The 21,827-nt window shown below is 46.5% G+C and overlaps 1 protein-coding gene across 6 annotated transcripts in view; it reads right to left on the bottom strand.

The window, feature by feature from the left end:
* The window catches only part of PICALM (phosphatidylinositol binding clathrin assembly protein), a 1,182,846-nt gene that overhangs the window by 331,677 nt on the left and 829,342 nt on the right, over positions 1-21,827 (bottom strand). For 4 of the 6 annotated variants that reach the window (XM_069639772.1, XM_069639773.1, XM_069639770.1 and 1 more), the window contains exons 13-14: positions 21,057-21,209; positions 4,631-4,741 (exon numbers count right to left, since the gene is read on the bottom strand). In XM_069639772.1, coding sequence (XP_069495873.1) covers positions 4,631-4,741; positions 21,057-21,209 — 264 coding nt within the window. The remainder of the gene's footprint in view (positions 1-4,630; positions 4,742-21,056; positions 21,210-21,827) is intronic. The other 2 variants (XM_069639775.1, XM_069639774.1) reach the window with 1 other exon arrangement.

The raw sequence follows: 21,827 nt of genomic DNA, 5'->3' as shown, positions 1-21,827 counted from the left end.
GATTCTATCAGAAATATATATATATACATATACCTTTTAAGTTAATAGCATCAATTCATCAGAGATACAACTGATTGAGTGTCTTCTTCTGTAACTATGAATCCCTCTTTTGTAATTCTTTATCAGTTAATTAAGATGCAGGGGGATGCTAGAGACGATACACACAGAACACATGGTTATATTGAAAAGCCCTCAGTAGCTGAGCATAGAAAGAAAAGAAGGTGCTGTTGTCTAGACGGGTACTAGAATTTCCTATCCGTTAGCAAACAAGCAGCACATTTCCTTCACTGTACTGCTGAAACGTCTGTCTCGGTTTTTGAAATTTGCTGCTTTGTTCATCACCCGCACGGAGTGATGACCTGAGCTCTTCCACCCTTAACCTTCCTCAGCCCCTGTGCTAGCCTCCAATACTAGTTGATAGAGCACTGTAAAACGTGAGGGATTGTAGCAGTAAACACTTGGATATTTGCAGACCCTCAAGACTTTGCAAGCAAGGCATATTTAATGCCTCAGCATATTATGTACATTTTAAGAATGTCATGACTCTGCATGTAAGCAATTCTTTTGTAGTGCATACAAGATTGTTTGCAACATACCCCACCCTTATATCATTGCGTAGGATTACACAGTGCTCAGTGAACCTGTTTTTGCACAGCAGCGAGATACCATATAATGTATGAAGGTCTATGCCCAAAGGAACTCTGAACACCTTTAAACGAGGCAGACTATGTGAAAAGCATTCTCCTGTCTGAATATCCAGTGCGCCGATACTATGGACGAGTAATCCCAGCCATGGTCCATACTCATTATCCCTTGTAGGCAAAGTAAATGATATTGTAATGTTGCTCTCCACTTATAGGGTAATGTTAGTAATGCTAAAGTAGGAGATACTGAGCATAACATTTGTCTTCTCAAAATCCTTACAGGGCAAATTCATGTTTTAGTTTTATAATGCAGTAACTTGCAAGGGGGCCGCTTCAAAGCACTTGTGTGACATATGTACAAAGAAGATTAAGTATGGGATAAGGTTACACATGCAGGTAGCCTGCTTACTCACAGTCAGTATCCGATATTTTAGCTGGTAGTTCAATTGTATCGTGTTGGTAACGCTTTTGGTAAGGCACAATGAGTAACAAATTCTGGCATATGAATGTTATTCATATTACAACAAACATAAAACATGTCTGCTAACCTTTCGCAGAGCCAAGAGGAAGAGTCATAAGGTTGTCCGGTACTATCTTAATGTGTCCTGGGGCAGAAGTTAGAGTCATAAGGTAAAAGTGTGGTAGAATCAAGCTTAGGAGTCCTGGGTGGGGAGGCAACATTATTGGTTAACGTGTGCAGGCATATCTTGGCTAGATTCTTCTGTTCATGGAGCCAGTTTTTCATATTAGTTTTTAACCTCTTTTGCTGTATTTTGCTTTTAGGGATGTTAGGCATTTACGGTCACCCTTGTATAGTAGTTAATGCAAATTAACAGACTATCAAGACTAGTTGCTTATTTTAAGAGAAAGCTAATTTCAATTAATTGCTGTGGCTTGTGCCTTATTAAATATTTTTGAATAGGTGGTAATTGTCTGTGTGCTCTGCTAAAAATCTGAGCGGCACCCAGAAGGAAGCTGGGCAAGCGCACATGCGCTCAGCTTAGAGGGAACATTGGCAGGGGTAACCGCCAAGTTTGTCCATTATCACCTCTTTTGTATGCCATATATCTGGAGCCATTTCTTAGTAAAATCAGGGCAAGGGAGGACATTCAGGGGATTATTATTAGGGAATGAGGTACATAAGATTGCGGCTTTCGCAGATGATATGTTGATGATGTACCAACAGCCTAGACAATCGATGCCATCTTTACTGGAGGAAATGGTGGAAATAGAGTGGGTGCAGGGTTGAAAGTTAACATGGGGAAGTTGGAACTGTTGGGACTAGGCTTACCTCCAAGTCAGAAGGAGGAGTTGTTGTCTTATTCGCCATGTATAGAGGCAGATACTTCTATAAAATACTTGGGGGTAAATATAACGAGGACGGTTTCCAAGCTATATGAGTGTAATTACCCGCAGGCATTACATCAAGTGATAAAAGATATTGGGAGATGGATATTGCAAATATCGTGGCTGGGGAGGATAGCTACGATTAAGATTGTGACTCTTCCTAGACTACTATATATGTTTCTAACACTTCCAGTAAAGACCCCTAGGTCATATTTTAGAGAGCTTAATAAGGAGATGAAGGGAGATATTTGGCAAAGAAAAACTCTGAGTGTGGCCTTTTTATATTTTGATGGCTGCTAGAGAAAAGGGCTAATTGGGGTTAATGCATTTTCAAAAATATTTTGAGGCTGCACAATTACGGGTGCTTCGAGATGGTTCAGGGGTGATTCCAAGAAATTATGGGTGCAAATGGATTGTGCGGTGGCAGGTTGCCCGCTGGAAGGTATGCTGTGCTTGAAACGACAGGACAGACCTCCAAATGTCAGGGCTAGTCGGGTATTGTCAGTAGTCGTGGAGGTGTGGGAATATTTAATAGATAAAGGTGCACTATCTACACGTCCGTCACCATTTACTCCTTTATTCGAAAATCCACAATTTCACCCAAGAATGGTAAGGGGATCATTCAAGCAGTGGCGAAAAGTAGGCTGTACGAAGATGGGGGATATGGTCCAGGGTGGATCTTTAAGTTCATTTGAAGAATGTGAACAAAGAATGGGTCTGGAGGAAAGAGACAGGCTGGAATATTATCAAATACGACATTGGCTAACCAGCCCAGGGGTAGGGGCCAGGAGAGAGCTTATGCTGTTTGAGAAATGTATTACCACCCACTCAGGAAATAGACATATGGCGTTGAAACTGTATTTGATTCTTCTAGAAGAGAGAAAGGTACAGGTCTGGGGCTATATACACAAAAGGGAGAAAAGATTGCAGACAGACCTGCCGAAGGAATATTGGGATTTGCTGTGGAAAAATATTCCCAAACTAACAAGATCTATACAGATTAGGGAAGCATGGTATAGGGTTATGTACCAATGGCACTATACACCTGAGAAACTCCATATAATGTTCCCGACTTTCTCCAAGGAATGCTGGCGAGGATGAGGAATGCGGGGGGACTGGTGACATGTCTGGTGGGAATTCCCAAAATTAGGCAATTATTGGGGAGAGATAACTGAACAGGTAACTAAATTGTTTCCCTGGATGGATCAATGGCCTCCCACAGTGTGGCTTTGTGGATTGTTTGATCCAGAGAATAATATACTTACTAAGGTGCAGACCAAGGCTTTTATGCTGATGGTGATAGCGTCTTGGTTAGTTATAGCAGCTGCTTGGAAACAGAAGAAGCCACCGGGGGTTCAGGAATGGTTGGTTAAGCTATGAGGCTTTGTCGCCATGGAATGGATGACTTATACTTTGCCAGGGGAACAGGGAAAATTTCGACAAGACTGGGCTGTAGTGTTGGAACATTTAAATGGAGATTTTGTACAACAATAGTGTCCACATAATTTAAGGGTTTTGAATATTGTGTAAAAGAAGTTGATGATTCTTTGGGGAGAGAAGGGTGGAGGAAGGGAATCAAGTTGTTTGATTGAAAATGGCAATAAAAATACTATTAAAAAAACAAGTGATCTGCATATAATTCTATTTATTCTAGCCAAGGGAAGCAGCCAATAATACCATCACACCAAGTAAGCACGGGAGAAGGTGAACACACTGCAATATGTGTACAGAGTAGAAACCTAATCTGGTTTCTCTAACAAAGCAAGCGATATATTGTTGGGTTCCACAATAATTTTGCACAGTTTAACGCAGGTTAAGATTTTGGTGAGCCACCAATAACTGTGGCCGATTAAAACTCTTCCAAATGTATGGGAGGACAGGTCAAAGAGATCCCCCCACCCCTGCAGTCCCCTCCTTGTGATGTCTATGACTCGTCAGGGGACAGATTACCCCGTGCCCTGAGACCCAACTCCGTGGCCTATGATACCTAGTCAACAAGATAACAGCAACCCTGTATTGATGTATCACCAAAGTACCCCACCTAATGCGCATTCGTCCTGTGTTGTATTAACCTGTAGAATAACCTATTTTAGGATTTACAGGGCAACTGACATTGCAGCATTGAATGAATGGGGTGTGCCTAGCCCTTAGGGCAGAAAGCCAAGAAAAACGTCCATCAATGACACTGACCACGCCTGACCGGACAGCACCTCCTGGACGAGCCCAGCTGACCGGCCCACCCCACGTTGGCACCCGGGGTGTCCACCAACCACGGAGCGACGCATCACAGCTGCACATATAGTTAGTCGATGCCACCCAATCCCCATGTACATGTGCCCCCTATAGTGTGTAGGTGCCTATGACACTTTTTATAAATATAAACGCCTGTCTTTGCGGTTGTCTGACAGAGCGCGCTCGGAGTTTGCAGAGTTCTTTGCATGCCCTATTTGACTTAGATAAAGCTTCCCTTAAGCTCACCCGCACTTGGTCCTAGCCTTATTCCCATTCGTGGGAGAGTCCTTTCTTGCCTCTCATTGCGGGGAGGGTCGTGCTATCTGGGGACACTCGCCTTCACAAATCCTAATGAACATAGGCCATTATTATTTTTTGATTTTAAAATTATTAATTAATTTCCTTACCACTTGCATCTATTGTGATGTTAGTAGGAGATTTGTTTCCAAATACAGAATCAAAATCAACGTTAAGGCCAGCTGAGGTCTGTGGAAGAGCAGCAAGAGAAGACGTGAAACCTGAAAACAAAAGAAGGAAACAAGTTATAATGCCAGCATCTTTTTATAACCAGGTCAAAATGCATACATCTTTCACCCTGTAGAACAGCTTGAGGGACCACATCTATGTTTGAAGACTTTAGGGAACCTCCCACAAAAACATGTTGCTGGTGCTGTTATTGTTACATAAGTGTTTTTTTTAAACTTTGAATTTCCCAATGAGTTTTCCATTTTTACTAGTTTGAGGGCGTTACAAATGTCTTGTGCTGACTGGCATCACAGATAATGCAATTCTTTCTAATTTTCCAATCGCCCATTAAGGAGGTAAATAGCATTTCTCAATTCAGCCTCTTTCCTGTGGCCATCACTTCTGATATGCCAGCGTTTATATTTAAACTGCCGGATTTGCAAAAAGATTAAGGGTCAAAATAGCCCTCACAGGGGTTACTTAGCTACTCCCCAATGCATCACTATGAGTTGTGGGCTGCTGTTTGTTACAAATATAGCATGTAAGAGAGCCGTCCAAGATGGCAGCTCACTAGAGAGCTCCGCACCGATCCCGAGAAAGATCATGGCAAAAATAGCTTCATACACCCCCAAACCCTCCTCCATTGGTCACAATATCGTGTCCAAAGACACAAGCGTCTGGCAGGTACCAGTTTCAACGCCATCCGCCAACATCCTGGTCAACGCGGCGTCGGCGGGAGAAAGGCCGCAACAGCGGTGCACTACGGCAACGCGGTGATCGATCCTCCAACGACACCCTCACCCAAGAGACCTCCCCCGGTCGCAACCTTCGCAGCACACAGACGGGGCGTGTCCCAAGCAAAGCGCAGGATGCGGAGCAAGGAGAACAGCGCCCTGGCCCCCTGGAGGAGGTGCCTGTGGCGGACCGGAGATCCACGGCCCGAGCATTGCGGAGGCAGCTAAGAACCCGCCCGACCTACCTGCGACATCGGGCCTCCAGTCGGGAGCCGGACTGGGCACTGGGCTCATGGGGCCCTCCTGACGCAGGCGAAGCGGAGAGGGAAGCAGCCCGGACACACCGCCGGCGTGAGGTAGGAGAAACGCCGCCCCGACCTCTTTCGCCCCGCCCCAGGTCTCCGGACCGGCCTGTGGGCACCCGGGCAGCAAACAGACGGGCCCGGCCCAACTCCTCCGACCCCGTTGGGGAAAGAATCGCTGGAGCCCGTGGCGAACCACAGGCCTCCGACTCCTCAAAATCCCAACAGCCCCAGCCCCGCCTCCAGCGAACGTTCCGCTAACATTGTAGACCACTGCCAGACAACCCGTGCGGTGAGCAGGCGAGGGGTCCACGCGGCTATTCCAGCCAGGCCCCTCTGGCCCGGCTGAGGAGGAACACTAAAGCCCTCGGCGAGCTGCAGACTCTCCAGCTCCTCAAACCCAGGCTGCCCCGGGCCCCACCGTCGCCAAACACTCCGCCAACAGTACCCTGATCACGGCCAACTAATCAAAGGACACAGCGCAGAGCGAAGATCCACTGCTTGGGCCCGTACCACTACCCAAACACCCTCGGCGGCCGGGGCTGCGCCCGGCCTACCCAACAGACGAACAGCCTGCAATTCCCGCACATTCACAAAGCAGCAGGTGGGGGGCGGGTGAGGGGGGAGGACTCTAAAATTGGCAACGCCAAGCTCCACCAACAGCTGCGACAACTCCACGAAGGCTCCAGCTACCAGCCCAGCGGCGGCAGCCACAAGGAAAGCTCATGTTGTTATTCTGGGACCCAACAGCGGGGCTCGACAACCACTGCCCCACATAAATTTCACTCAAGCCGCCCACTCATTCTCCGCCGCACACGGTATCCAGCCCAGTAAGGCACAAGCCTTTGAACCATACCTGGACTAGCCTTCCGGCGGAATCAGAGCGCATAAGATCAGTAGAATTCCCAAGACAGTCGAGAGTACCCTTCTACAACCAGAGGCGTAACCCCAAACAGCACACGCCGAGCTGAGAGCCGCTTCACCGCCCCTGGACCAACCCAGCAAAGTAAAAGAAACCACACAAGTATGGGCAAAACAGACAAATCGCAGCGAAAAATTAATGTTCGAAACCAGGGCCATAGCCAAAACTCCCAAGCAGACGAATCGAGAAATAGCGCCAATACCAAACATGGAACAGGAAACCGAATCAGCACCCCCCCCCTCCAATCTCTCGACATACGAGAAATACTGCTCGAACTGAAAGCAGGCATAGGAAACCTAGATGCCAAAATCGACACCCTCTCATCCAAAGTGGACCAAATACAACATCGCCTAGATAAACATGGCGAAAGGCTGGACACCGTAGAACAGAGGGTCTCCGATTTGAAGACAACTCCACATCCCTGTCCTCCAAAGTGACATCACTAGAGCACCAAGTAAAAGAAATCGTAGCCAAAAACGAAGATTTAGAAGGGCGCAGCCGCTGCAACATTAGGCTGGTAGGGATTAGAGAGCAACAAAATCCTGCGAGGATGGAAGACTTTGTGGAACTATGCAAAGAAATCTTCGGAGCAACTACCTTCTCTCCTCTATTCGTAGTTGAAAGGGCTCACAGGATTCCATCCAATCGCCCAATCCCGGGAACGCCACCTCGCCCCATCATCGCTAAACTGCTATATTTCAGAGACTGTGACCTAATACTCAGGTTAGCCAGAGACAAAGGCGACATTCAATACGATGGCGACCAAGTCCAAATTTTCCCTGATTTCTCACCAGCGGTGCAAGCATCTCGCAGAGCCTTTGGTGGAGTTAAGCGCCGCCTCTGAGAGGAACAAATCCAATACTCAATGCTCTTTCCAGCCAAATTACGCATCCTCCATGCTGAAAAAACACAATTCTTTACGTCACCAGAGGAAGCCAACACCTTTCTAGACAATATTGGATGCAGTCCATTACGTGAAATGCCTAGACCACAAAGGAGAGAAGAACGGGAGTGATCCGCCCTGAAAAAACTTCACATCCAGCTCGACTTGGGAGATTGGAACATGAGCATAAGTCTGTTATATACACCTCGGGATAGGTGATCCTTGGAGGGCACCAGCGCCCCGAGCACAGCACTGTTCACTAAGTTATTTAGGGAGGGGTTAACTTCGGGCGGGTTGGGGGTTGCCCGACAGGGAGGGGAAAAGGGAAGAAGGGAATCAAGTTGGGGGAAGAATTCCCAGAAGAAACAAGCCAGCAGTTTGAGACGTACACCGACCAGGGCCAAAACCGGCCCCACCCGATCCCAACCGGGACCAACGACTTCACTTCGAATTTATGAATATCTTTTTCTGAATGACAAGCACTCAAGAAAAGCTGCTTTAAGCACCCAAAAACACCAAAAAGAAACAAAGCAGCAGAAACGACGTAGCAACACTAAAATTCAAACTAGCCACATGGAACATTAAAGGGGGCAACCAGCCTTCCAAAACGAAGAAGTTGTTACAATACCTCCGTCGTCATAACATCGATGTGGCCCTTATCCAAGAGACGCACCTACGACCTAACTCAGAAAACCACTGGGCTAAGACATGGGGATGCCACAGATACTTCGCCACTTTCTCATCATACGCAAGAGGAGTCGCCATTCTTATTAATAAAACAACAAATTTCAAGCTAATCCGGACCCGGAACGACTCCGAAGGAAGAACACTGCTCGTCCACAGAACCATAGACGGGGAAGAAATAATTATGATCAACTCCTACGGCCCCAACATAGATGGCTCCAATAATTTCGACTGGGCCCAGACCCACATTGAATCAAACAGGGAAGCCACAATAATATGGGGTGGCGATCTAAATACCCCACTCGACCCACGCATAGACAAAACACACAAGACAACCGCCCCACGTTCCAAGGCGAGTCTACAAATAACCGAAATATGCAAAGCACATGATCTCATTGACATATGGAGAAGCAAACACCGTGACTCTCAGGAATTCACTTTTTACTCCTGGGTACACAAATCCAGCTCGAGACTCAATTACATCTTCGTGTTGGCTCATAGTAGACTTCAATGGGGTGAATGCCAAATTCTCCCCAGGTCCATCTCAGATCATTCAGCGGTCACCTTAGTGTGCACAACGTCTCGGAGCGACTTCACCAGACCCCAATGGAGATTCAAGCAGAGAGCCCTTCAAGATCAAATCTTTGCCAATTAACTGCGTACTGAACTGAGCACATTTCTAGAAATAAACCAAGGCACGGTAGCGTCGCCGGGAACACGCTGGGAGACACTAAAATGTTTCATCAGAGCGGTGTGCCTAGCAAAAGAAAATGGAATCCTAAAGATGTTGAGAGAGAATTAAACACATGCGAAGATCGCCTCAAAACACTTGAACAAGCAGTAATAGTCACAAATACTCCCAGCTCGCTCGCAGCACTTAAGACAGAACTAGAAACCTTCAGAACACTAGCAGAAAGAGAAACCAAATTCCTAACAAGTCACCACAAGATCCGTCAGTACGGCAAAGGTCAACAACCCGGTGCACTACTTGCAAGATTGATCACCGCAGAACAAAAACCCACGACAGTCGAAGCAGTGCTGGACACATCGGGAACCCTCGTATACTCTGAAGACGACATATTAGAAACATTCCGCAAATTTTATCAAAACCTATATAACTCCAATTATTCCAGGGATGCTACCGAAGTAACAATACCTAAACACAACCGAACTATATTGGACGAGTGGCGAGTTACGTGAGCTGTTGAACACACCCATCACTACGGAAGAGATCCTAGAAGTAATCAAGGAATTACCGAGCACCAAAGCCCCAGGACCCGACGGCCTAACAGGTGAATTTTACAAATTCTTCGTGGATATCCTAGCCCCGCTCTTACTCCAGGTCTACGAAGAAGCCATAGAAAAAGTCCAGCTCCCATCAACACTCTATATGGCGAACATCATTCTCCTACACAAAACAGGTAAACCCAAGGAAGATTGCGCCTCCTACAGGCCCATATCGTTAATAAACTTTGACCACAAAATCTTTGCAAAAATCCTGACTAGAAGGTTGATTCCACTCATGCCCGCAATGGTGCTGGCGGACCAAGCTGGATTTGTTCCAGGCAGAAACACATCATTTGGCCTCAGAAGAAGAATGTTCGGAGCAATCGAGGCCCTTAACCCAGAAAACCAAGCAGTGGCAGTGCTTCTCGATGCCGAGAAAGCATTCAACTCTGTGGAATGGCCCTTTCTATTTGCAATATTAGAACGAATGGGCCTCGGCAAGCGATTCATCCAAATGATAGGCCTCCTCTACAAACACTCAACATCTAAAATTAAACTTGGAAACAAAAGCTCCTCCGAAATCCTCCTACGCAGAGGGACCAGACAGGGCTGCCCACTGTCAGCATTGCTCTTCGCCCTGGTCATGGAACCCCTAGCGTCAGACCTAAGGCTTTATCACCTGCACAAGGTCTCGCCTTCGGCCCGCACAAATTGGTGGTTTCACTATATGCAGACGACATAGCACTCTTCCTTCGTGACCCACAAGACAACCTGAACCCAGTGATGCGAGCAGTTCTCAAATTCGGCAACTTCTCAGGACTAAAAATCAATAATTCAAAATCGATAATTTTCCCTCTCACAGAAACAACCAAAGAATTCCAAGACGACTTTGGCTTCCACTGGCAACACTCGAAGGTCCGATATCTAGGGATACTTATGTCCAGATCCAGCACAGACATCATGCAAGACAACTACGAGACGACACCCGATAACATCCAAACCAAAGTGAACAGATGGAAAACGCTTCCCCTCACACTTTGGGGCAGAGTGTCCATAGCGAAAATGGTAATTCTCCCCAAACTTCTCTATCTCTTCACAAATATTCCTCTACTACTCACGCAAAAATTCTTACAACAAATCAAGTCCATTCTTCTCGACCTAGTCTGGGCAGGCAGGGTTGCCCGAGTAGCCCACAGCATTATGATCCTGCCCATAAAACAAGGTGGACTGGCTTTACCCGACAGAGGGCTACTACTGGGCAGCACAAGCCCAGTACCTGAGCCCCTGGTATGCAATACACTCCATCCGGCCACACGTGCAAATTGAGAGAGCCCTAGTAACGCCCTATCTACTTCGTGCAGTCATATTCAACGAACCACCAACACCTTCAACAACGATGAACACAATGGTCACGACGCACACAATATGGAAAAAAATTGCTAAAAGAAATGGAATCCAAACCACATACTCTCCCCTCCTTCCGGTGAGAAGCATTCCAGGGATACCTATAACATCAGAAAAAGTGTTCCAGCTATGGACCAAGAAATTACAAATCTACTCACTAGGTGACTTGTTTCCAAATGGCACGTTCCTGTCGATCCAAGAAGCCCGCGACAAAGGAGGCAACAACGCCCTGGACGTTTTCATGTACTACCGAACCCGACACGCCATGCAAACCTACATTGCCACATTTCCACTCCAACCCCTGACATGGCCACTGCGCCACGGAGTGATACAGGCCCAAGGCGAAGACTGCCTGGTGTCGAATATCTATAAAACCCTGTTAACTGAAAAACTCACACACTGCTCGAAAGCTCGAGCAAGGTGGGAGAGAGCTCTGAACATTACAATACCTGAAGAAGACTGGTCATACATACTTCGACTCACAAAGAAAGTGGCAATAAACACAAGGTACAAACAAATTCACTTCAACTTTGTCCATCAGGTCTACCACACGCAAAACTTCACACCCAAAGGACGACAATAACCACCTCCTGCGCTCGCTGCGGGAACTCGGAAGCCGACTTTGTCCACCTGGCATGGTCCTACCCCAAAATAGGAGCGTTCTGGACAGCGGTCCTAGGGAAAATATCAGCAATAATCGGAGTGCAACTGGATCCCGACACAACACTGACCATGTTGGGCTTAACCAACCAATTACCAGAGTATACCAGGAAACTGGCAAACCTACTCCTTGTCCTGGCACGCAGACAAATAGCTTGCAACTGGGACAGAGGACCGCCACCAAAACTGAAGCAGTGACTACAGGATGTCACCTATTGTCAAGATGTCAAAACGAACTACATACGGACTCTGCCCCTCCACGCACGTCCTCCAGACATCTGGGGCCTGTACATAGCATACCTGTTGGATGCAGACGACGACACGATCTCACAGTCTCCACCACCAATACAAAACCGACACGAACAACCGGAAACCTCAACAGCAGCCACGAGTGCCAAATAACAACGGCAATTGAACTGATAAGAAACAGTACTAAATATCAAGTGGGGGACCGAATCGAGAGGGGGGGGGTCAGGGGTCACGTTGACAGGTGCACGGTCTTGTAATGTCATATTATATCATTGTTGAAAAACCAATAAAGAAAGTTACAAAAAAAAAAATATAGCATGTAGCCATTGTGTAAACATGTGCAGTATTTCTAGGGTCAATGACCAATTGTAAGTGACCCACCACTAGAGTGGAAAACAAATCTAAACATGTGGTATAATCAGTTTAAGCCGTAAGGATTTTACCACATGCAGTGTTCAATATCCTCTCCGTGCCCGTCAGCTCCCTTTGCAACTCCTCCTTCCATTCCTCTGACATTAGCACCCCTTTAAGCTGCAAGTATTTGAATACAGAGACTTTCCCTACACCCAAAGTCTCTTCAAGCTCCCTCAGGTCTATAAATTCATCTTTCTTTAGGACCTGTCCTATTCTCTCCAACCCTGCCTCAAACCAATCCTGGAACCACTCGTGGTCAACGATGCGATCTTGTATCCGGGGGGCAAGAGGGAGTCCATAGTGGTGAAGGCCATGTTGTGACCCACACCATTTCCCTTTTGATCCTGCACAGATTCCAAAGCGGGCCCAGAATCTTGTGTGATTTTACCCTTGTAGGGGCTGCCTTCGCTTGTGCCCAAAGCCACTCCCCCAGCGTGACCAGTCTAAATAGATAATTCTCAATGCCTATCCATTGTTTATCCTTGTCCATTCGCAGGTGATGGATCAGGGCTCTAAATTGGGCTGCTCTGTAATAGGTGCGCACCTCAGGTAGACCCAACCCTCCTTTTTCTTTGGGCTGCACGAGTACTCTGTAAGCCACTCTTTGCTTCTTCCCATGCCACAGGAATCTCACTATCCTTCTTTTCAACTCTGTAAAGTGCGAATCAGGCAACTCTATTGGCAGCACCTGGTATAGGTATAGCACTCTGGGGAGAAGTACCATTTGTATTGCATTCAACCTTCCTAGCCAGGAGATAATAAGCTTAGACCAAGTTTCAAGCTTGCAAAAGAGTCTGTGAAATAGTGGGGGGATGTTTTGCTCATACAGATTATCCAATTCTTTGGGTATTCTTACCCCTAGGTATTTTATACTATCACAACCCCACCACATGTGCCAGTAGTCCGCCGTTTGCCCGCATTTCCTCCAGCAGTATGGGTTCGCTCCTGGGTACATCTTTGATATCCTCACTGGGTCCCATTGCCACCTATATAAAAGTTTTAGCCCATGCAGCATATATTGACAGGCCATTGAGGTACGGTGCACACTCACACACAACTTTCTCCACTGGTCCGCTTCCATTTCCATATCCCGCTCCCACCTCCTCTTAAATGTGTCGATCTCTCCGCCTTGTGCCTCCAATAGTGCCTGATACAGTTTGAATCTTGTATTATTTCACGTTAAAAAGGTGCATCAATGAGGTTGCAATATTAACAACTATCATAGAGCTACAAAAAGTTAATATTATGGTTGTAAGCACTATTTACAATAGGCTGTTAATATTAAATAGCAAGTTATTGTATGCAGCAGTGCCCATTGAGAAAAAGAAGTAGCCAATAAATAACTATTTTAGAGCATCAATGTTTTTGTGCACAGAGAATTTCTCTTAATTTCTTATTCCTTATATAAATCATGTCCATTGACTTTATTGGTCGTCAACACACTGTTTGAAAAAACTCAGCCTCAGATTGTTCCAGATGTCACAGCCTACCCGTATGCATGAAAAGCTAGGGCATCTATTCGACCAAATAAAATATTTCATAAAATAGTATGATGTATTAAGTAATATGTTTCTTTAGGCAGTGATGTTTGCATTGTCAGTGTAGTCACAGCTGAGGCGAGGAGGATTTCAGAGTCTTGTAATTATATTTTCTATGATCGATTAGTTATTGTTAAGAGGGATTTCTGGACTGGTAGACAGATTTTAGGGAGATCATCCTAGTTGCAGTGAACAAGGAACTCTTAGAGGTTACCCAAAATCTAATCAACGTAGCAATGGAGAGCAGTCAAGGCTACTCTCAGGAGAGTGGGGGTGGGGCCAGGGGCCGAAATTAGTTCACACAGTGAAGCACCCAATAATTCAGTTTAGACAGGAATGTATAAAAATTGAAATATTTATTCCAGGCCTTTACACATAAAAAATGAAACTAGCAGGTGATATCACACAATACTTAATAATAAACATATATACATTCACCAGAGGTACTTAAAATGCATGAGTATGACAATCAATTTGAGAGGCAAGTAAATTAATGCGAAGGAGAAGGAGAATAATAATGGGGCCTTGGGCCCAAATGTCACAGGAGCTACAATGCTTCTCCCCAGAATGTAGTCTCTGTAGGCAAGTTCTGATTTTGTTTTGGTGATTGTTCCAAGGAAGACATTCAACAAGGTTACTAGGTAAGTAAATGGTGTTCTTATCTTTCGGATGGTACTGTTGTGAAGGCATCATGAAGCAAGACACAAACAACAGACTTAAAGTTCAGCTCCCTTTCCCAAAGTGCAAGAAAGTGCCACAAAAGTCTCAAGATTACTTTTCTCACGTTCCAGGCAATACAGTTCCAAACAATCCTCAGGGTTCCCTTCCCCAAGTTCCAAACAACACAGTTCAACAACAAAAAGTTCTTCTGGCTCTGTTCTCAAGACAATACATGCAGTTCCTCAAATCTCAAGGTTCCCTTCCCCAAGACTTTTAACTCTGCCACTTATACTTGTTTCAAGTCTTTTCAAAAGTGCAACATAAATCGAGGTCAGCCTGACCCTCCTCCTGATTTGCTTCACCAGTTCTCTTATAATGTTTCTCCATGGTTTGGTTTCACAATGTCTTTGGATTTTCTTATCCAGGGCTTCCTGGTCTAGGCGCAGTTGTCAGACCACACGGTCCAGCCACCATCACAGATCGTGCAACCAGGATCCCTAGGCTCTGTAGCCCATAATTGTTCTTCAGCACTTGCCCCTGTGCACCAAGTCACCTTTACTTAATTCATCTTTGTTGACCTCTTTGCTTTATGTGCAGTTTTACACTTCTCTGGCTGCTCCTCATCAACCTCTTGGTTCTGCCATCACGTGTCGCACACCTCTTGCCAGTTTTTGGCCTTGCCGCACTGCAAGTTCGTGTTGGTCTTGTTCATACCCCACATTTTAATGGCACTTCTTCACACTTGCACTCACCCAGTAGTTTGCTTTCATTTAGGCACTTTGGCTGTTCCTTGATATTTGCTTTGCCCATAAAGATTTATTGCATTTAGTATTTAAAATGTTTAACTTCAAGGTTTCATTCAGATCGGTATTCAATATGCATCCGTTATGTTCAATTTCACAATTTCCTTCAGTTCGGTATTTACGATGTATTCGTTACACTTAATTTCATATTTCTGTTCAGTTTGGTATTCAATATACATTAATTGTATTAACTTTCAAAGACTGTTTACGGTCTGTTAAGAGAGCCCCGGTGCCTAAGTGCTTCTCTAACACTCACCGCCTCTCTGCGTCTCCTTCCAATGGCCTCTGTAGCTTCCTCTCGGCTTGCGAGGCCAGCGAGCAACCTGCTGGGAGCTCTGCTCGCCTGTTATGCATTTTCCTCTGCCCGACGGCAATGAAAGGTTTCTCTGCGGATGGCGTTCTTGCTCTCCCTGGTTCGCCCGCAGCGCCTGCTGCTTGCTCTTTGTCTTGGAGGCTCCCAGACCTGTGGCAATGGCACAGCCCACTGGTCTTCGGTCCCACAAGTTCCCTGGGGTATCTGCCAGCGTCCTGGCTCCTGCTCCAGTCCCACCACGGCAGCCTCCACATGGAAAGGGTCCCCCTGCTGATCTCCCCACACAGGCCTCCCTGTTACTCTCCATGCTGTTCTCTGACCCTCATTTTATACACCTGCAACCACTTAGCAGGTTGCAGGTGTGGCCGCTTAATCAGGTTTGCCTGACTATTATTAAGGGGGCATGCCTCCCCCCATACTTAGCAGGCATCTTCTTCGTCCTAGTACCAGAGTGGTAACATGAAGGGGTAGAGTTCATTACTCCTTCTCCTCTTGCTCGTCCCAGTACTTTGTTAAATGTGGGGAAATGAGGGGAGAGGTCGTGAAGTAGCCCATGAAGGTCAGGGGAGGGTTAGGTTGGTCAACATTAGGGAAAGGGGGATACCATGCCGCACCTGCAGGTAACCCACTCCCAATCTCTGAGGACCCTCCACCCAGGTGATTCTTCCTCGCTTCTCCACCCCCAGGGTCGGGATCCAAGAGCAATGGCCTTTCCCTGGCCACATGAGAAGAGGATCTGTAGTTTTAGGAGTGAGAATACCCTCAGGTTTCTCGCACTACCCAGGTTTGATGATCAAAAGGCAGTGGAATGGAATGTTAGGATACAAAGGGACTGGTTCCCAAACGTAACCTATGTAGGACAGGGGGAGTCAAATGCTTTGCGCTTACTTAACCCTCTGACTCAAATTCTTCAGCAACGACTTGATGGGTTGATTGGAGGATGGGGGACGGCTGGGGGGGCTGGCTGGAGGTTGGAATTCTCACATTTGGTTTTGGTGAGAGGGGCCCAGGAGATAAGGGTGCAGGGATTCTTCTGGTCCAATGCAAGATGCAACCCCTGGAGATAAAGAAATGCAAGATTCACTGATGCAGGCCTCTTCAGGTCACTTCCAGGATAGGGGGTGGGTTCCAGCAACTGCCACCACACACAGACAAGGCAGATGTCCTTCCAGTCTCGTTGGAGAAGCTTCTCTAGGACAGGATCCCTTGATGCTGCGACGCTGAAATTCACTGGGAAGGAGACTTGTAGCACAAGCTGGCGACCACCGAAGTTCCAGGTGCACCGCAGAAAGGCAATGCTTCTGGTGCAGTATCCCAAGAGAGAGTTGGGTCAGCCCGCCGATTGGTCCAGGGAAACTTTAAGGCTCAGGACTGCTGGATACCAGAAAAAGAATCAAACTAGTTGCTGCCAGTAGTCCAAGGGCTGAAGCACCGCTCAGGGTCTTCGGAGATCAGGTAGTCCAACAGGGCTTCACAGGAGAAGATGCAGGAAGAGATGCCAGGCCTCTTCAGGAATATTTTTCGTATCTTCAGTTGGCTGCTCATCTATGAGGGATTCTTGGCTCCAATGCTGATCTGAAGAAATGGCTGCAGGAGTCATCCTCTTATCCAAAAATCCAGCCTGGAAGCAAGTCCAAGCCCCCCAATGGTAAGGATCGGCACCATTCAAACAGCCAGTAGTTGTCCACTCAATGACAACTATTGGTTTCCTTCATGCACCACACCTAGACTCTCTGGCACGACAGATATGGAATGGGACCAGACAGTCCCATCCACATCCTGGGTGAGTGCCATGGTCTGCCTGCTTACAACGGCCTCCCACTCTTTCCATGCCAGGCAACGCATTCTGTGGAGACTGTTGTGGCGCTTGGGGCAGTATACATCGCGCCGACCTCCACGGACTAAGTTGCCCAGGAAACCAGAGAGTCCGCGCACGTGACCTGTCAGGTGTTCTGCTCTCCGACACAACCCGGAAGATGCTTGTATTTAAGCATTTGGAACTTGCCGGGCGGCGCTCCTTAACTGCCATGTTCCACCCTGCAGGCAGTTTTCGTGTGTCCTGGTCTTCTTGATTTCCAACCGGCTTCCAGACCTTTTTGGCTCTCGTTCGGACCCTGATTTTGCCTTACCTTTGTCTGTTCTGGTACTTGATTCCCTTTTTGACGGATCTCCTGGCTCCGCCTGAACTCGGCTTTCTTTTCCCGGACTGCTCATTCTAACTCCTTGGTGGCAGTGACTTTTCTGACTTGTATGTCAGATTTTCCTCCTAGTTTCCCTGTGGATTCTTGTTTCTACGCCCTGGATTGCTTTTTATGTTTGAACTGAACTTGGCACTACTTGGATTTACTTTTTTTGTACATTTCCTCATTTATTCGAGTCATCGACTCAGAGACTTTTGCTACGAACTTCTGGCATATGGTAACTGGATACTTGCTCTACGCCGAGATTGCACCCTTGTGCTGCATTGAGTCAGGCGCCCTCTGCAAAGAAGACTTTGTTGGAACTCTGTGATACTTCTTTTTCTGGAATTCCTGTACTCTCTGGACTTCCTTGGCAGGAGCTTGCAAGTAGGTTCATCGCCTCCATCTTCATCGCAGCAGGCAGGAGTTGCGTACTGTCTGAGGATGGTGCAATCTATTTGGTTTGAGGTTATTAAGAAGGAAAACTGATAGTGTGCTATTTGTTTTCTTTCCCTTCTTCTGCTCTGCTGGTTGCTCCTGCCTTTTCAACTGAGCCCCTGGGAGAGGGGCATATGTGGGGGGAGGGGGAGTCTCCCTGTGAAAGGAGACCCTGGTCGTCATATGCGACTGGGGTTATCAGAGTCAGACTTGATCCTGACAGATTAAGGAGCCCACTTTGTCAGTCTGTGATGGATCCTGGGGCAGACCCTATGGACACTGTTTTCCAGGCCTTCTGTGCCCTCCACACAGATATGGCAGCCGCTCATGCATCTTTGCACCAACGCATGGACGTAATGCAGAGCTTAGTTCACCTTTTGCCCTCAGACGATGAACAGGGTTGCTGCGGCAGCCCTTCCAGCTCCGCTTCCCCCGAACCCGGGAGTTAGCCCTGTTTTGCCTGGGCCATTTCCACTGGCCCCAGCGTAACGGTTCACGGGTGACCCCAACACCTACCGGATGTTCATTAATCAATGTAGGTTGCATTTTCTTTGTCGCCCTCTGGCCTTTCCCAATTCCACCACCAAGGCCGCCTTTGTGCGGTCACATTTGGGGGGTATTGCCACTGCCTGGGCCAATCGTCTCTTGGAAGCAAACAACTTCCAACACTATATGACTAAGATGCCCTTTTGGGTGCTATGAACCTAGTATTCAATGCCAGGTGTAAAGCACAGGCGTCAGACCTTGCATTCCTGGTCTTGCTGCAAGGAAAGCAAAGTCTTTTGTCATATTTGGCCCGTTTCGATCAACTGGCAGCAGAAACCACTTTGCCAGTGCAGGTGTTCAATTGCTGCCTGACACTCTGGGAGGCCTGGCCCTTCCTCCCGATATCTAGGCGTCTTAAAATTGGGCGTTAATTACCACCTACCTCTCCCAAACTAAACCTCCCCTGTCACCCAAGTGTCCCCAACCAGATACTTGTTCACCACCTGCCTTCTGCGAGGCCTAAAACCCTTTCGCCGATAGCTAGGTGTCCCAATCTTGACCAGTGCCTGCCTTTGCGGAACCTGGACCCACCCGCTGATGTCCAAGGATCAAGAATCGAGCTGTTGAATGATCGCTTGGCTCCCGCTGAAACCTACATCCCTTCGGACTTCTGATATCCTACAGCCAAGAGTACAACTCATTGTAAACCACCTGCAAAACCTAGGCTCTCCACCTCTTGCTCCCCACTCGTCTGGATATTATCAGTACCTGCCATAATTGTATCCTAAGAACCCGACACCCCTGACCACCCAGCAACCACCAAAGCCAGTAACTACTACCACCACAATCCCCACCCTAATTTACCGCACCCCTAGCCCATAACCAGCCATGCCACCCTCCCACGTACAATACTCCCCAGGACAGCCATCCCATTGCAAGAGGAACACCCCAACCCAACTGACTGAACAAAGACACACCCCTCGAAAAACTTCCAGACCCATCAATTTAAGAGGATTAAAATCAACAGTAGCTTGGCACAAGGAACAACAGTTGGACAACTGCCCCTATGAACCCAACCCCCAGACCAACACCCCCCTCCAAGGACCAAAAATGGCCAGACGCAGAATTGGAAGCAACATGGTACAAGCACAAGCTCAACCGCCCCCAGCAGAAGACGCCTTCAATACAGAACACACCCCGCCAAACAATACTATCGACAGAATAAACATCGTAACAGAAAAATCCTTATACCTTACACCATACCTCGCACCAACCAAAGAACCTAGATACTGCAACGATACCGACATTTTCAGACGGATAAAACAAAAACCTGAACAAAGGAACAAAAGAAGAGTCGACCCAAGAAGAGAATGGTATGACGCCAACCCCCTTACTCCCTACATCACAAGAACAGAAGGGCACTATCGGGGGCTTACCTTCCGCCTCTGAATTAGCTACTTTGTTCTTCGCCCATGTTGTCCAATTCTTTGGCCTGCCCTCTGTCCTTATCACAGACCGGGGATCCCAGTTCACATCACGGTTTTGGCTGGATCTGACCAGGTCTTTGGTCGTTGATGCATGTTTTTCTTACTCATATCATCCCCAAACTGATGGCCAGCCTAAGAAACTAATTCTACTATGGAACAATACTTCAGCTGCCTCGGTTTTCAGTACCAGTCGGACTGGCTTTCGGTATTGGGGGCAGCCGAGTTTGCGTATAACAACTCTCAGCATTCCTCTGTGGGTTGTTCCCCTTGCTTTGCCCTGTATGGGCAACATCCTTGAGGATACTGCCTCATGTCTTGTCCAATCCAGGACACGTTCCGGCTGCCAATGCTGTGGTTCGCTCATTAATCGACCATCCATACAGCTGTAGCACACCACCTACGAAAAGCCCAAGGGGAAATAGGGAAAAACATGCTTTCTTGATTTCAAGTGAAAGAAGCTCCAATTCATAAGGGGCATGGAAGGGTGTCTGCTTGCATTGTCTATCATTACAAAGGGTTCATGCAAAGCAGTAACGTTAAATGTGATGTAGCTGATGATTGATAAGTCCTAACAACCAGATAACACCTACTGCAGAATGCCACAATCTGTAAATAATCAAGATTATGGACATTTCTTCACAAACTTAAAGTACTGATGCTGAAGAGATTCTATGCCACTAATGATATAAAACCAGTTTCTCTGAGACATGCCACTGAAAACATGCACATATGTGGCATTGTATTTGTGGCTTCTTAACCCTCTGTCATACTGCTTTGAAGAAATCATTATGAAACCTCGATTGAAGATATTGTGAATAAACCTCAATGTAAAACATAATGTAATGTGTCTATTATTCCTAAAATCACACGTACACATGGATTGTAAAACAAATGGAAAGTAAAGATGTATAAAAATGGCGATACCATTGTTTGCGAAGATCGAGTAAAACTATTCAAAACGATAATGCTAAAGTGGTACATTACCAGTAAAAATATCGTGGTTAGGTGTCCTAGCAGTAAACGTGGCTGTATCTGAGGATACAACAGGTAGGTGGACAGCATCATTGCGATTTGTGAGAAAAGGATTTAGGCTTGTAATGGCATCATCAAGAGCATCAACAGTAGAAGAAAATGCATCTGTGCAGCCCAAGTAAGGAAAGGCAAAGATTGAAGTATTAGTAGGCATTAGTTTGTTAGAAAAGAAGAGACAAGTACAATGCAGCATGCAAAGGAAAAAGAAAGGACACCCATCTTAAACATATAGTATTTCATAATAACCTGATCAATATACAACAAACAACTTTGTAGATTTCTGACATCTTACAACATTATATTGGTATATGTTTTATAACAATTTATTAAACGTGTTTGCCCAGTCTTGTTCTCAGATTTACTAGAGTAAATAATGGGCTTTTCTATGCCAGAAGATTGCTATAATCAACAGAAAAAGGGCTTTTTGAAAGGTGGAACAGATGTATGCTGGCTTGGGTTGTATAAGTGCATTTATTTTCATGCTACAGGTTGAGCACACACAGTGTGATGCTGTGCAACATAAGGCATCAGCCCTGCTCTTCATGCTGCAGCAAATAGGACTAAACCAGTAAGACTTTTTTTATTAAACTGAGGAACATGGAAGTGTCTAACAGCTGTTCTCATGCCCTAGTTAATACAGTTTTAATTTCTTTGCCTCAAAGCGATTAGTGTGCATTTCTTTAGAAACTCCACCATTTGCATCTTCTGATATCAAGTGTATCT

Source organism: Ambystoma mexicanum, chromosome 7q, assembly GCF_040938575.1.
Source record: "Ambystoma mexicanum isolate Mex_15411 chromosome 7q, UKY_AmexF1_1, whole genome shotgun sequence".
NCBI lineage: Eukaryota > Metazoa > Chordata > Amphibia > Caudata > Ambystomatidae > Ambystoma > Ambystoma mexicanum.
Note: the sequence above shows the minus strand (reverse complement) of the source record. Positions and strands in the feature narration are given on the sequence as shown.